This window comes from Pelophylax lessonae (genome assembly GCF_965119305.1).
Source record: "Pelophylax lessonae genome assembly, chromosome: 12".
Lineage (NCBI taxonomy): Eukaryota > Metazoa > Chordata > Amphibia > Anura > Ranidae > Pelophylax > Pelophylax lessonae.
In genome coordinates this window covers 25,291,282-25,308,431 of record NC_138779.1, presented here as the reverse complement: position 1 = coordinate 25,308,431, position 17,150 = coordinate 25,291,282, and the positions used below count along the sequence as shown (strand labels likewise).

The 17,150-nt window shown below is 41.7% G+C and overlaps 1 protein-coding gene across 1 annotated transcript in view; it reads right to left on the bottom strand.

Annotated features, from left to right (window-relative positions):
• CTNNBIP1 (catenin beta interacting protein 1) overlaps nucleotides 1-17,150 on the bottom strand; it is a 56,892-nt gene that overhangs the window by 21,340 nt on the left and 18,402 nt on the right. The window contains exons 2-3 of the mRNA XM_082274389.1: nucleotides 2,802-2,854; nucleotides 955-1,067 (exon numbers count right to left, since the gene is read on the bottom strand). Of these exons, the coding sequence (XP_082130515.1) occupies nucleotides 955-1,050 (96 nt within the window). The 5' untranslated portion in view covers nucleotides 1,051-1,067; nucleotides 2,802-2,854. The remainder of the gene's footprint in view (nucleotides 1-954; nucleotides 1,068-2,801; nucleotides 2,855-17,150) is intronic.

Sequence of the window (17,150 nt, the reverse complement as noted above, 5' to 3'; positions counted from 1 at the left end):
GATTAGGTGCCCCCCTACATTGGTCGTCAGCGATTAGGTGCCCCCCTACATTGGTCGTCAGCGATTAGGTGCCCCCCTACATAGGTCGTCAGCGATTAGGTGCCCCCCTACATTGGTCGTCAGCGATTAGGTGCCCCCCTACATTGGTCGTCAGCGATTAGGTGCCCCCCTACATTGGTCGTCAGCGATTAGGTGCCCCCCTACATTGGTCGTCAGCGATTAGGTGCCCCCCTACATTGGTCGTCAGCTATTAGGTGCCCCCCTACATTGGTCGTCAGCGATTAGGTGCCCCCCTACATTGGTCGTCAGCGATTAGGTGCCCCCCTACATTGGTCGTCAGTGATTAGGTGCCCCCCTACATTGGTCGTCAGTGATTAGGTGCCCCCCTACATTGGTCGTCAGTGATTAGGTGCCCCCCTACATTGGTCGTCAGTGATGAGGTGCCCCCCTACATTGGTCGTCAGCGATTAGGTGCCCCCCTACATTGGTCGTCAGTGATGAGGTGCCCCCCTACTGTGGTGGTCACAGATTAGACAAACATGCATATTACCGGCCCCAGAGCTGGGTACACATTCTCATTCCAGGTCCGTGACCAATCAAAGAGTGAGGATGTGGATGACAGCCATAGGACTAACCTCATTCTGATTGCAGATCCATCCGGATCACACTTCCAAGGCGGAGTTGTATCACCTCCTCACCACCTGCTTTAACCCCTTATACCCCAGACTAGCACGCCACGCAACAGGCGGTTGCGGGGGCACCCTCAGTTTATCAGGGGGATAGTTTTTGCTGGGCAATGATGCATCACGGCCTCGGCATATGTACACCCCTCCACTGTGCAGCTACAGGGGAAACAGTAAAACCAAGACCCAGCCACACTGTAATACCACCCCACAACCACTAGTCTCATGTGTGCCTTGACTGATTCTCCCCAACACAGCCCTGAATACTCACATTAGAGCCCATCTTCCTCAGCATGAGCAGGACCCGCACTTTCTGCTGAACGTACATCTCTTCCGGACTCTTCCCGGGGGCCCCCTCGCGGTTCATGCCCCCTGCCCTGCTCCCTGCAAGAAAACAAACCATGAGACCACTCCTGACACCACTCAGCATGGCACAGCAACACTCATCCTACAGCACGACTCAGCATCCCTCAGCAATGGAGGGCAGTGCATAGTGTCAGTAGGGCAGTGGACGGTATCAGTATGATTTTTTTATTTTTTAATTATTTTTTCAAAAGGAAGGGGGGGATGTTTGGGGTTGGCAGTGGATAGTGTCAGTAGGGCAGGAGATGGTATAAATATATTTTTATTATTCTACTTTATTTACAATTGATTATTATTTTTTACAATTAAATTTTTTATATATTATCTTTTTAAAAAAAGAGGGGGGGTGGTGGTTTGCAGTGGATAGTGTCAGTAGGGCAGGAGATGGTATCAATGTGTTTATTATTTTAACTTTACAATGTGTGTGTGTGTATATATATATATATTAGAGCTGCACGATTAATCGTATGAAAATCGCGATCTCGATTCACCCCCCCTGACGATCTAAACCTGACTTATGCTCGATTCTTTGCATAGCTGAGGGAGCAGAGAAAACAGCTGTGGAAAACTCCCAGTAACTATAAACAAAATGATTACATTGTATCTTTCCTCCCGCAAACGCCTATCAGCATTAGTCTCCCAGTAACTATAAACAAAATGATTACATTGTATCTTTTCCTTCCCTCTGCCAGGGAGAAAGGAAGTTTAACCTCTTAAAGACTAGACCTTTTTCTGACATTTGTTGCTTGCAAGTTAAAATCATTTTTTTTTTGCTAGAAAAGTACTTAGAACCCCCAAACATTTTATATATTTTTTTTAGCAGAGACCCTACAGAATAAAATGGCGATTGTTGTAATATTTTATGTCACACTGTATTTGCGCAGCAGTCTTTCAAACGCAATTAATAAACTTTAATGAATAAAAAAAAAAAACGTAACAGTAAAGTTATCCCAATTTTTTTTTGTTACACAGAGAATCGTGATCTTTATTCCAAGCTAAAAAATCGTGATTCTCATTTTGGCCAGAATCGTGCAGCTCTTATATTATATATATATATATATATATATATATATATATATATATATATATATATATATATATATTTTTTTTTTTTAAAGGGGGGGGGGGTGTTGGGGGATTGGCAGCAGATGGCGTCAGTAGGGTGGTGGATGGTAGTAGTGCAGTGGCATTGCCCAAATGGTCAGTCAGCCCCTGCTGGGCATATATGAAGGTAGGGGCCTGGAGCTGCAGTAGCCCCTATGTTATTCCAGCCCCGGGTGCTAAAGAGGTTTTCAGGCACCCTGCAGGCCCCTCCCACCTGCCAGTATCTGCCTGCATTGCATACAGAAGCACAGAGACTGAGTGATGCTAAAATAAGGTATGCAATGCAAACAGAAAGGTTTTATTTAAAACGTGAAGAGAAACAGAATAAACTTCAGCGATGTCTGTAGTGTGTGGACAAATTATTTAATTCTAATCCTCAAAAAATAAAAAAGAAGGACGTCCCTAATGGGGACAGCAGAATCTGGGGGAGGGGGTTAGTGAGGGCATCATGGAGGGCGATGCCAATCCCATGAGCCACGTAATGGGAGAATATCAACTATGCTGAGTGTCAGTGCCCAGGCACTTACCCTGCACCCTGTAATTCAATAATAGTCCCAATAGTATCCAATGAGATCCCCTTCTTAGGACAGTCCATTCAGTGCCCGCCTTGCAGACGATATATTCAGTGTGCAATAAATGGAAAGGACTTACCTCTTGCTGAAGGATTCCCTTGGCGTGACCAGTCACACTGGAGACAGGGGACCCTAAAAACAGAGAAAAGCCTTAGAGGAGATCGACCAATCACCGCAGACATCAGCTGCAATATCCCACGCTTCTTCCTCCTTCTATAACCCCATACATGAAAATCTGCCACTGCGCGCCCCCAACCGTTCCTCCACCCATCAGAAAATCTGGCTACACCGGTTAGAACTTCATACTGCAAGCTCCATACAATTTATTTACCCACTTGGCCTCCGGAGGATTTACCCCACTTAATGACCAGACCATTTTTTGCGATTCGGCACTGCGTTACTTTGACAATTGCATGGTCGTGCGACGTTGTACCCAAATAAAATTGATGTCCTTTTTTCTCATGAATAGAGCTTTCTTTTGGTGGTATTTAAACACCTGTAGCGTTTTTTGTTTTTTTTTTCACTCTAAACAAAAGAAAAAAAAAAAATTGGTCAACCTTTTTTTTTTTTTTTCTTATTTTTCTCTTTCCTCTTTCTTTTCTTTTTCCTTTTGTCATTGGTTTTTCTTTCCAATAAGTGAGTGTGGGGGGGGGGGGGGGGGAAACGGTAACTATAGGAACACATAGTGTAAGGGAAGGAGGGAGCAATTTGTATTTGAAGTAATACACACATTAAATTTATTCTTATTATTTACGAGACTAATTTGTGATATATAACATGAAGTTTCTTTCCACACTTAATAGTGTTTTTTGTTAAGGCTCCGTTCACATCTAGGCGTTTTGGGGCGTTTTTGGGGAGTTTTCTGCTCTAGGATCAGCTCTCAAAACGCCCAACAAGACAAATCCTATTCAATTCTATGGCCCCTGTTCACATCTGAGCGTTTTGACGCTGTGAGCAAAACGCCCAACGCTCAAAAAAGTACATGAGCTTCTTTTTGGGCAGATTACAGGCGTTTCCATTGAAATCTATTCAATCAAAAAACGCCTGCACAAAAAACGCCTGTAAATCGCGGTAAAACCGCTGTAAAAACGCGCAAAAACGCTACGCTCAGGTGTGAATGTAGCCTAAGATTTGTTGTATAACCCCATTTTTAAAATCTAAATAACAATTATATTTGAAAAAAAAAAAAAAAAAAAAACACGGGATTTTTGTAAGAGCTTACCGTAAAATCCTTTTCTCTGAAGTCCATTGACAGACGCAGCTTTTATGCTTCTTATACCATAGGGTTATGCTGCCCCATACCCCCATACTCCTATAGGGGGCAGTATAACCCAAGTAGAAGCAGCATAAGAGCTGCGTCTGTCAATAAACGATAGAAATAAATAAATATTTTTTTACTTTCTGCTATAGAACATATCTAATAAAACAAAAGTGAAGAAGAAAAAAAAACAAAAAACAAAAAAAAAACAAAAAAAAACAAAAAACAAAATCGAATTTCTTTATCAATTTAGGCCAATATGTATTAAAAAAAAAAAAAAAAAAAAAACCCAATAAGCGTATAAGATTTGGTTTGAACAAACGTTATTGCGTCTACATACTATGAGATTTTTTTTTGGCATTTTTATTTATTAATTTTTTTTGTTTTTTTTTTTACTAGTAATGGCGGCACGTATTTTTTTCTTAACCTTAAATAAAGGAGGGGGAAAACAAGTGCTGTGGACTGCATCAAAAATGCACTGGAACGCATGTCCTGTTTTCTTAACCTTAAATAATCAGCAACTTTTAGTGGGACTGCGATATCGCAGTGGACAAATCAGATACCTGACACTTTTTGGGGACCAGTGACACTAATACAGTGATCAGTGCTTTAAATAAAAAAAAAAAAAAAAAAAAGCACGGTCACTGTACTAATGACACTGGCTGGGAAGAGGTTAACATCAGGGGTGATCAAAGGGTTAACTGTGTTTAACTGTGTTTGAGGTGCTTTTACTGGGGGAAGGCAGAGATCCATGTTCCTGCTTAGCAAGGACACAGGATCCATGCCTTCCCTTGTCACAGACCGCCGTTCTGCCTCTCTCATAAATGATCGGCGGGTTCGATGGACCAATCACAGTGGGAGCTGGTCACTGGCTGTCACAAACCAGGAAATAACAGTCGACCTAATAGGTAGGTGATTTCACCTGTAGGAGCCGCCACCCTGCAGTAGATGTACGTGGGGGGGGGGGGGGGTCGTTAACACACCTTTAGAATCAATTTGAATGCTACAAATAAATTAAGGGCAGGTTTACACCACATGCAGTCCAATGCTTTTTTTTTTTGCACCAAAAACGCTTAGATAGTAGGTTATATGGTTTCCAATGGCATAGTTCACAGCAGTGTGGTCAGTTCCAGAAAAAAAGAAGAAGTAGAACATGTTACATTTTTTCTGCACTTGATTGTACTGGACTGCTGTAAAACGCACTGCAACGCACGTCCTTTTTTTTCTTAGAAAAGCATCTGGAATGCATTTCTAGGGTGTGAACTGGCCCTAAAAAAGGTAAAAAGGCGGAGCCTTTAGTACTACGGATTTAATGACCGGTTTACTTTAATAAGGTGAGGAGCAAAGAAGAGAATGCGCCAACACAGCAACTATGGCGATTATTCTGCGCTGAGAGCCTGAAGGGTTAATGCATGCTGATATTCATCCCAAATATCTTATACAGGAAAAAAAAAAAAACGCAGTAAATATTCATCCAAGAGAGAGGCGGATGAAGGATAAATGTGCGGAAAGTGATACACATCCCGCACCTATACTGGAATCCATCCCCCACCTATACTGGAATCCATCCCGCACCTATACTGGAATCCATCCCGCACCTATACTGGAATCCATCCCGCACCTATACTGGAATCCATCCCGCACCTATACTGGAATCCATCCCGCACCTATACTGGAATCCATCCCGCACCTATACTGGAATCCATCCCGCACCTATACTGGAATCCATCCCTCATATGGGATCTTATATTACAGATATGGAAGCAGCTGTCCCCCAACACCAAGACTCTGCCGTCCCCTCCCATCCCCCAGAACCAACTTCCAACCATCTGTCATGTGACTGCGGGAAGGAGCCTTCTGTAACAATCATTAGTAATAGGGCAGCGACTAGAGCCTCTCCCAACGACAGAGAAGACGCACAACTACACACATTATTATTATATACCAACATAATCCTAGGAGGAAACACAAAACCACCAACATCCGCCCTCCCGCCGCCAACATTCGCCCCCGCCAACATCCCCCTTCCGACGCCAACATCCGCCCCCGCCAACATCCGCCCTGCCGCTGCCAACAGCCACCACCAACATCCGCCCTGCCGCCGCCGCAAACATCCGCCCTCCTGTCGCCAAAATCTGCCCTGCCACCGCCAACATCCGCCCTCCCGCCGCCGCCAACATCCGCCCTCCCGCCGCCGCCAACATCCGCCCTGCCGCCGCCGCCAACATCCGCCCTCCCGCCGCCGCCAATATCCGCCCTCCCGCCGCCGCCAATATCCGCCCTCCCGCCGCAAACATCCGCCCTCCCGCCGCCACAAACATCCGCCCTCCGGCCGCCACAAACATCTGCCCCCCGCCGCCCCTTCCAATGGCAGAGCCGGGGAGGACATACTCCATGCACCTAGCCTTCCAATGGCAGAGCCGAGGAGGACATACTCCATGCACCTAGCCTTCCAATGGCAGAGCCGAGGAGGACATACTCCATGCACCTAGCCTTCCAATGGCAGAGCCGAGGAGGACATACTCCATGCACCTAGCCTTCCAATGGCAGAGCCGAGGAGGCCATACTCCATGCACCTAGCCTTCCAATGGCAGAGCCGAGGAGGACATACTCCATGCACCTAGCCTTCCAATGGCAGAGCCGAGGAGGACATACTCCATGCACCCAGCCTTCCAATGGCAGAGCCGAGGAGGACATACTCCATGGACCTAGCCTTCCAATGGCAGAGCCGAGGAGGACATACTCCATGCCCCTAGCCTTCCAATGGCAGAGCCGGGGAGGACATACTCCATGCACCTAGCCTTCCAATGGCAGAGCGGGGGAGGACATACTCCATGCACCTAGCCTTCCACTGGCAGAGTGGGGGAGGACATACTCCATGCACCTAGCCTTCCAAAGGCAGACTAGGGAGAACAGACATACTCCATGCACCTAGCTGACCAAAAATGCAGCAAACAAGATTTTTAACACCACAACAGAAGCACAACAGACCAGTGTGAACACATACATAAAATTTAAAGGGTTTCATTTTTCTTGAGATTTTCTCACGCTAAAAAAAAGGTGCCAAACAATAAATTTATATTTAACATTAAATGATATTAAAGTAAAAAGTCGAATACAATTAGATATAAAAATATAAATATTTTTTAAAAACAGATATTTCTGGTTTTGCCCAAGTGCATCCTGAATTTTCCATTTTGGTACCAAACTTTCAATTCGGTGCACCTCTAGTTTTAATATCATGAATGTAAAACGAATAGGAATTCATTTTCGGATGACCGGCTGCTTTCACACTCAGCAATTTTTTAAGGACTTTTGAGTTAAAAAAAAAACAACCTGCAAGAAAAATGCATTGCTTTCATTTCTATGTATGCCTTCACACTGGTCCGTTGTGCTTCTGTTTTGGTGTTGAAAATTCTGCTTGCCTGTCTGCAACTTTGGGTGCTACTTGTCATGCGGATTTCTAACTGACAAATCGCACTGAGAACAAGGGCTAATTCCAGTAATTTGTGTAAAAGGATTACTTCCTACGAGGCTCCATCTAGTGGCCATAATGGGGTATTTTCCTGATTGAGGTATTTCAGGAAAACACTGCATTATGGCCAGTAGATGGAGCGGACAATCATAGGAAATAATCCTTTTACACAAATCATGGGGATTTTTCCGGCACATCTGTGCGAATCTTTCAGACATTCACACGGTGATTTTTTTTATTTATTTTAAATAAAATAGACCCACATGGGTCTGATCAGTCAGAGGTTTCTTCCTTAGTGTAGTAGTTGTAGCTTGAAGCTTCAAAATGCTGGAGGAGAAAAAAAAATCCATTATTCTCCATGGAGAGGGTTCAAATCTCCACTCCAAGTCACCTGAAGCCAAACGCCTGGAGCTCAAAAAGTTATAGAGCTTTTTCTGTAGTGCAAATCGGGCAAATTTGAGTGTTTTTGGCATGTTTTTCCCCCCCATTGGGCGGCACAGTGGTGTAGTGGTTAGCACTTTCACCTAGCAGAAAAAGGGTCGCTGGTTCAAATCCCAACCACGACACTTCCTGCCTGGAGTTTGCATGTTCTCCCTGTGCCTGCGTGAGTTTCCTCCCACAAACCAAAGACACGCTGGTAGGTTCATTGGGTCCTGTCCAAATTGTCCCTACTATGTGTATGTATGAATGTCAGTTAGGGACCTTAGATTGTAAGCTCCTTGAGGGCAGGGACCTGAATGTACAATGTATATGTAAAGCGCTGCGTAAATTGACGGCGCTCTACAAGTACCTGAAATACATAAAAGTAAAAAAATAAAATAAAATAAAAATGAATGGAAACGTGCCATTTGCGTGTTTTTACGTGTCTATGCGTGATTTTCTGCTCAAATGAAAAAAAAAAAAAAAAAAAAAAAAATAGTAAATATATAAATAAATGTAAAAATACACAAATAAAAATTAATCGTAAATAAAATAAATGAATAGGAAATACATAAAATAACCCCCAACCTAAAAAAAAATATTTAAAATGAATAAAATGTAAAATAAAAAAATCTTAAATAAAATACATAAAGTAAAAAATATTTAACCCCTAACAAAAACATAATACTAAAAACACATTTTTTATAATTGTAATTTTTTTTTTGCTTGGGCTTTAAATTATTAAATAATAATAAAAACCCAAAACATATAAAATTCCTATTACAATAATATTAAATGTATGTATTTTTTTGTGTAAGGGTTTTAGTTATTTATTATTTTTACATTTTATTTTTGTTAGGGGTTAATTATTATTACTTCGTATTTGTAGTAGAAGTAGTATTCCTATTTGTTATAATATTAATATTCATAGTATTTGTAGTAGTAGGATTATTCATAGTAGTAGTAGTATTATTATTATGTGGAGTATTATTTGTAGTAGTATTATTCGTAGTAGTAGTAGTATTATTCATAGTAGTAGTATTATTTGTAGTAGTATTGTTCGTAGTAGTAGTAGTATTATTCATAGTAGTAGTATTATTTGTAGTAGTATTATTATTTGTAGTAGTAGTATTCGTAGTAGTAGTAGTATTATTCGTAGTAGTAGTAGTATTTGTAGTAGTATTGTTCGTAGTAGTAGTAGTAGTAGTAGTAGTATTATTCATAGTAGTAGTATTATTTGTAGTAGTAGAATTATTTGTAGTAGTAGTATTATTCGTAGTAGTATTATTCGTAGTAGTAGTATTATTCGTAGTAGTAGTATTTTTAGTATTATTCGTAGTAGTAGTATTTTTAGTATTATTCGTAGTAGTAGTATTTTTAGTATTATTCGTAGTAGTATTATTTTTAGTATTATTTGTAGTAGTATTATTCGTAGTAGTAGTAGTAGTATTCGTAGTACTAATATTTTTTTAGTATTAGTAGTATTATTGTTTTTAGTACTATTCGTAGTAGTAACACCCGAACTAAAAAATAAAAATAACCCTAACCCTATGCCAACCCCTTATTAATAAAAAAAGCTAACAGAAAACCTAAAATGCCTAGCAAAAATGATCGTTTTCTCTATTGGCACACAAAAAAATAAAAATAAAAAAAGCCAAAGCTCAAAAATGCTGTATAAAAACATTCAAGTGGTGCAGAAAAACGCACCAAAAAAAAAAACAAAAAACAAAAAAATGCTACGCTCAGGTGTGAATGCAGCCTGAAGGGGTTGGCTTTGCTAGGTACGCTGTGCATACTGACACATTATGGCCCAATCCTCCTGAGGTCCCAAAATGTGACGTTTCTCTAATAATTTACTTCTGCTTAACAGCCTGTTCACACTTGTGCGACTTTGGACATTAAGTCACATGACAAGCCATTCCTCAAGGTTTTCCAATAATTACCCTCATATTAAGTGTGACTTAAAGTTGCAATGACTTCAAAGTAGTAAATGCGCTAATTTGGTCCGACTTTCATGCAACTTGAAGGCCAAAGACGTCAATGTTAACCCTCAGAAGTTGCATGAATGTTGTACCTGAATGTTTTACAGGTAACAAGTAGGTCTGATTTTGCAGAGAGTAAACAAAGTCACAAGTCGCAGGATTCTGCAGCTGTACAGGCATGAACGGAGCCTTAGTCTTATTTGCCATCTGTGTTGATAAGGCACAGTAAGAAAAGTCTGCTGCACATGGACAGTATATAGAAAGGCTGGGAGGGGGTCTGGCTTATGGATTGGGTGAAGTCATCGGCTTGGTCTGGGAAGTCGCACAGCAGAGATCAGACAACGCTGGGGGTATAATTATCTGGCAGCCATGGGGTGTAACACTCCAGATAATCCGCTCATAAAAACACTTCTCTGCAGACAACGCAATCAGCATCCCACAGTGTAGGAAATTATGTGTACAGAACACATCGCAGCACCCGGCGTCTCTGCCTGCCAAGGGGCCCCGCCAGGAGGTGCCACAGACATAACATACCTGTCACATCATCCTGTCTGTAGGAAAGTTATGGTGTATACACACATTATATATAAAAACACACACAATATATATATATATATATATTATATATACATACATATACACACACACACACACACATACATACATACATACACACTGCCTTGTGAAAGTATTTGGCCCCCTTGAACTTTGACCTTTTGCCACATTTCAGGCTTCAAACAAAGATATAAAACTGTAATTTTTTGTGAAGAATCAACAAGTAGGACACAATCATGAAGTGGAATGAAATTTATTGGATATTTCAAACTTTGTTAACAAATAAAAAACTGAGAAATTTGACGTGTAAAATTATTCAGCCCCCTTTACTTTCAGTGCAGCAAACTCTCTCCAGAAGTTCAGTGAGGATCTCTGAATGATCCAATGTTGACCTAAATGACTAATGATAATAAATAGAATCCACCTGTATGTAATCAAGTCTCTGTATAAATGCACCTGCACTGTGATAGTCTCAGAGGTCCGTTTAAAGCGCAGAGAGCATCATGAAGAACAAGGAACGCACCAGGCAGGTCCGAGATACTGTTGTGGAGAAGTTTAAAGCCGGATTTGGATACAAAAAGATTTCCCAAGCTTTAAACATCCCAAGGAGCACCGTGCAAGCGATAATATTGAAATGGAAGGAGTATCAGACCACTGCAAATCTACGAAGACCTGGTTGTCCCTCTAAACTTTCAGCTCATACAAGGAGAAGACTGATCAGAGATGCAGCCAAGAGGCCCATGATCACTCTGGATGAACGGCTGAGATCTACAGCTGAGGTGGGAGACTCTGTCCATAGGACAACAATCCGTCATATACTGCACAAATCTGGCCTTTATGGAAGAGTGGCAAGAAGAAAGCCATTTCTTAAAGCTATCCATAAAAAGTGTTGTTTAAAGTTTGCCACAAGCCACCTGGGAGACACCAAACATGTGGAAGAAGGTGCTCTGGTCAGATGGAACCAAAATCAAACTTTTTGGCAACAATGCAAAAAGTTATGTTTGGCGTAAAAGCAACACAGCTCATCACCCTGAACACACCATCCCCACTGTCAAACATGGTGGTGGCAGCATCATGGTTTGGGCCGGCTTTTCTTCAGCAGGGACAGGGAAGATGGTTAAAATTGATTGGAAGATGGATGGAGCCAAATACAGGACCATTCTGGAAGAAAACCTGATGGAGTCTGCAAAAGACCTGAGACTGGGACGAAGATTTGTCTTCCAACAAGACAATGATCCAAAACAAAGCAAAATCTACAATGGAATGGTTCACAAATAAACATATCCAGGTGTTAGAATGGCCAAGTCAAAGTCCAGACCTGAATCCAATCGAGAATCTGTGGAAAGAACTGAAAACTGCTGTTCACAAACGCTCTCCATCCAACCTCACTGAGCTCGAGCTGTTTTGCAAGGAGGAATGGGCAAAAATTTTAGTCTCTCGATGTGCAAAACTGATAGAGACATACCCCAAGCGACTTACAGCTGTAATCACAGCAAAAGGTGGCGCTACAAAGTATTAACTTAAGGGGGCTGAATAATTTTGCATGCCCAATTTTTCAGTTTTTTATTTTTTTAAAAAGTTTGAAATATCCAATAAATTTCGTTCCACTTCATGATTGTGTCCCACTTGTTGATTCTTCACAAAAAATTACAGTTTCATATCTTTATGTTTGAAGCCTGAAATGTGGCAAAAGGTCGAAAAGTTCAAGGGGGCCGAATACTTTCGCAAGGCACTGTATATCTATACATCCATCTCTCTCTATATATATATATATATATATATATATATCTCTATCTCTCTCCACACATTATATATATATATTAGGGAGAGAGATGGATATATATGTGGAGAGAGGTGGAGATAGATAGAGATCTATCTATCTATCTATCTATCTATCTATCTATCTATCTATCTATCTATCTATCTATCTATCTATCTATCTATCTATCTATCTATCTATCTATCTATCTATCTATCTATCTATCTATCTATCTATCTATCTATCTATCTATCTATCTATCTATCTATCTATCTATCTATCTATCTATCTATCTATCTATCTATCTATCTATCTATCTATCTATCTATCTATCTATCTATCTATCTATCTATCTATCTATCTATCTATCTATCTATCTATCTATCTATCTATCTATCTATCTATCTATCTATCTATCTATCTATCTATCTATCTATCTATCTATCTATCTATCTATCTATCTATCTATCTATCTATCCATCCATCTCCCTCTCCATATATACATATCTATCTATATATACAGTGGGTACGGAAAGTATTCAGACCCCCTTAAATTTTTCACTCTTTGTTATATTGCAGCCATTTGCTAAAATCATTTAAGTTCATTCTTCTTCCTCATGAATGTACACATAGCACCCCATACTGACAGAAAAACACAGAATTGTTGACATTGTTGCAGATTTATTAAAAAAGAAAAACTGAAATATCACATGGTCCTAAGTATTCAGACCCTTTGCTCAGTATTTAGTAGAAGCCCCCTTTTGATCTAATACAGCCAGGAGTCTTTTTGGGAAAGATGCAACAAGTCTTTCACACCTGGATTTGGGGATCCTCTGCCATTCCTCCTTGCAGATCCTCTCCAGTTCTGTCAGGTTGGATGGTAAACGTTGGTGGACAGCCATTTATAGGTCTCTCCAGAGATGCTCAATTGGGTTTAAGTCAGGGCTCTGGCTGGGCCATTCAAGAACAGTCACGGAGTTGTTGTGAAGCCACTCCTTCGTTATTTTAGCTGTGTGCTTAGGGTCATTGTCTTGTTGGAAGGTAAACCTTCGCCCAGTCTGAGGTCCAGAGCACTCTGGAGAAGGATTTTGTCCAGGATATCCCTGTACTTGGCCGCATTCATCTTTCCCTCGATTGCAACCAGTCGTCCTGTCCCTGCAGCTGAAAAACACCCCCACAGCATGATGCTGCCACCACCATGCTTCACTGTTGGGACTGTATTGGACAGGTGATGAGCAGTGCCTGGTTTTCTCACACATACTGCTTAGAATTAAGGCCAAAAAGTTCTATTTTGGTCTCATCAGACCAGAGAATCTTATTTCTCACCATCTTGGAGTCCTTCAGGTGTTTTTTTAGCAAACTCCATGCGGGCTTTCATGTGTCTTACACTGAGGAGAGGCTTCCGTCGGGCCACTCTGCCATAAAGCCCCAACTGGTGGAGGGCTGCAGTGATGGTTGACTTTCTACAACTTTCTCCCATCTCCTGACTGCATCTCTGGAGCTCAGCCACAGTGATCTTTGGGTTCTTCTTTACCTCTCTCACCAAGGCTCTTCTCTCCCGATAGCTCAGTTTGGCTGAACGGCCAGCTCTAGGAAGGGTTCTGGTTGTCCCAAACGTCTTCCATTTGAGGATTATGTAGGGCACTGTGCTCTTAGGGACCTTAAGTGCAGCAGAAATCTTTTTGTAACCTTTGCCAGATCTGTGCCTTGCCACAATTCTGTCTCTGAGCTCTTCAGGCAGTTCCTTTGACCTCATGATTCTCATTTGCTCTGACATGCATTGTGATCTGGAAGGTCTTATATAGACAGGTGTGTGGCTTTCCTAATCAAGTCCAATCAGTATAATCAAACACAGCTGGGCTCAAATGAAGGTGTAGAACCATCTCAAGGATGATCAGAAGAAATGGAAAGCACCTGAGTTAAATATATGAGTGTCACAGCAAAGGGTCTGAATACTTAGGACCATGTGATATTTCAGTTTTTCTTTTTTAATAAATCTGCAACAATGTCAACAATTCTGTGTTTTTCTGTCAGTATGGGGTGCTATGTGTACATTCATGAGGAAGAAGAATGAACTTAAATGATTTTAGCAAATGGCTGCAATATAACAAAGAGTGAAAAATTTAAGGGGGGTCTGAATACTTTCCGTACCCACTGTGTGTGTAATTATATATATATATATATACACACACACACCATATCTCTCTCTCATATACATCTCCATCTCTCTTAGATATATATATATATCTATATATATCTATCTATCTATCTATCCGTCTCTCTCTATATATCCATCCATATCCATCTAACCATTGACTTAGAACTTTACCCTGAAAAGAAAAAAAACAAAAAGTCACATCAAAGTCATGCATTTTCTGTATATTGTGATGTAAACAAGCCCGGATTCTATTGTTTTATTGTGTTTACTGGTCTGTCTGCTCAGAGAGTGGTGAGCCGGTATACACAGGGACACCTATGGCTGCCTCCATACATTCATATGTAAATCACTCCAAATTACACACAGAGGTGAGAAACATTAACATAAAACTAATAGGACTTTTCACACCAAGCTGGCTGAATTTCCATGCATTTAATACACAATTGCAGAATCACTTAAAAAAAAAAAAAAGACCCTTACAGCTGGCCATGGATGGTTCAAATCTCACCTGGTTTAGTAGGGACCGGCTGAGATTCAAACCATGTATAGGCAGGCTGAATGTACCCAAGTTGATCAATCAATCAACTTGGGCACAACCAGTCTGCTGGATTTTACATGCGATTATTGCTAGCGGCTGGTATAGTCACTAGCAATAACCACTGTCTTCCCTCCGAGGGGGCGGCTCCCCCGCCACATAGAACACAATGGCTCCACGGGAGGGATTCCCCCATCAACATAGATTGTGTTAATGGGGGAATTAAGCGATTTTCTGCAGGAAAGAAAAATCACTCCGTCTATGGCCGCCCTTATAGAACTATTGACAGTATTCTATTGTATCCTCCAATCCACAACCACACCGATCTAAATCCAATCATTAAAATCCTATATAAGCTGTAAACAGGTAACAGTAAAGCTGCAAAATAAATAAGTGTATATGGGTGCGCTTAACTAAAAAAAATGGGGGGGGGGGTTTGCTGCACCTGAACTCGAAGAAAGGTATCAACATACCGAAAAACTATCTGTAGTTACGTGATGTGTGGATCCGCATCAGATAACCTAATTGTGGATTTACCCGTCTAACACCATTTTTGGTTTATTATTTCTATTGTATCTATTTTATATACATTTATTTGCATACTAATCACTGCACGGAGCAAGTTTTGGAACACCACATATTTATTCACTCCATTTATTTTGGTATAACATTTATTGCATATAATTTTTATTATATATATATATATATATATATATATATATATATATATATATATATATATATATATATATATATATATATATATATATATATACCGTATATACTCGAGTATAAGCCGACCCGAGTATAAGCCGAGACCCCTACTTTTACCACAAAAAGATGGGAAAAATCATTGACTCGAGTATAAGCCTAGGGTGAGAATGCAGGGCGGCGGGCATGGTGCAGGAGAATGCAGGGTACTGGCATGGTACAGGAGAATGCAGGGTACTGGCATGGTACAGGAGATTGCAGGGTACTGGCATGGTACAGGAGATTGCAGGGTACTGGCATGGTACAGGACAATGCAGGGTACTGGCATGGTACAGGAGATTGCAGGGTACTGGCATGGTGCAGGAGAATGCAGGGTACTGGCATGGTGCAGGAGAATGCAGGGTACTGGCATGGTGCAGGAGAATGCAGGGTACTGGCATGGTGCAGGAGATTGCAGGGTACTGGCATGGTGCAGGAGAATGCAGGGTACTGGCATGGTGCAGGAGAATGCAGGGTACTGGCATGGTGCAGGAGAATGCAGGGTACTGGCATGGTACAGGAGAATGCAGGGTACTGGCATGGTACAGGAGAATGCAGGGTACTGGCATGGTGCAGGAGAATGCAGGGTACTGGCATGGTGCAGGAGAATGCAGGGTACTGGCATGGTGCAGGAGAATGCAGGGTACTGGCATGGTGCAGGAGAATGCAGGGTACTGGCATGGTGCAGGAGAATGCAGGGTACTGGCATGGTGCAGGAGAATGCAGGGTACTGGCATGGTGCAGGAGAATGCAGGGTACTGGCATGGTGCAGGAGAATGCAGGGTACTGGCATGGTGCAGGAGAATGCAGGGTACTGGCATGGTGCAGGAGAATGCAGGGTACTGGCATGGTGCAGGAGAATGCAGGGTACTGGCATGGTGCAGGAGAATGCAGGGTACTGGCATGGTGCAGGAGATTGCAGGGTACTGGCATGGTGCAGGAGATTGCAGGGTACTGGCATGGTACTAGAGGATCCGGGGTTGTGGGCATACTACAGGAGATGCAGTGCTGTGGGCATGGTACATGTGGACCATGCCCGCAGCACTGCATCCCTCGTAGTGTGCCCGCAGCCCATGGCAGGTAGTGAAGCTGTTTCACTTACCTGTTCCAGAGGCGCCTTCATTTTAAAAATGGCGCCGCCCGGCCCGACACGTCATTGCGCACGCGCCGCCGCCGCTCGTATACTTTCGGCTATTCCCGGCCTCTCCCGAGCGGCGCCGGGAATAGCCGAAATTACACGAGCGGCGGCGGCGCGTGCGCGGTAACATGTATGCGACGGGCGGCGCCATTTTTAAACCTTAAACCCGTCGGAGAGGACATTTTTTTCCTTGACTCGAGTATAAGCCGAGGGGGACGTTTTCAGCACAAAAAAATGTGCTGAAAAACTCGGCTTATACTCGAGTATATACGATATATATATATATATATATATATATATATATATATACACATACACACACACACTATATATATATATATATATATATATATATATATATATATATATATATATATATATATATATATATATATATA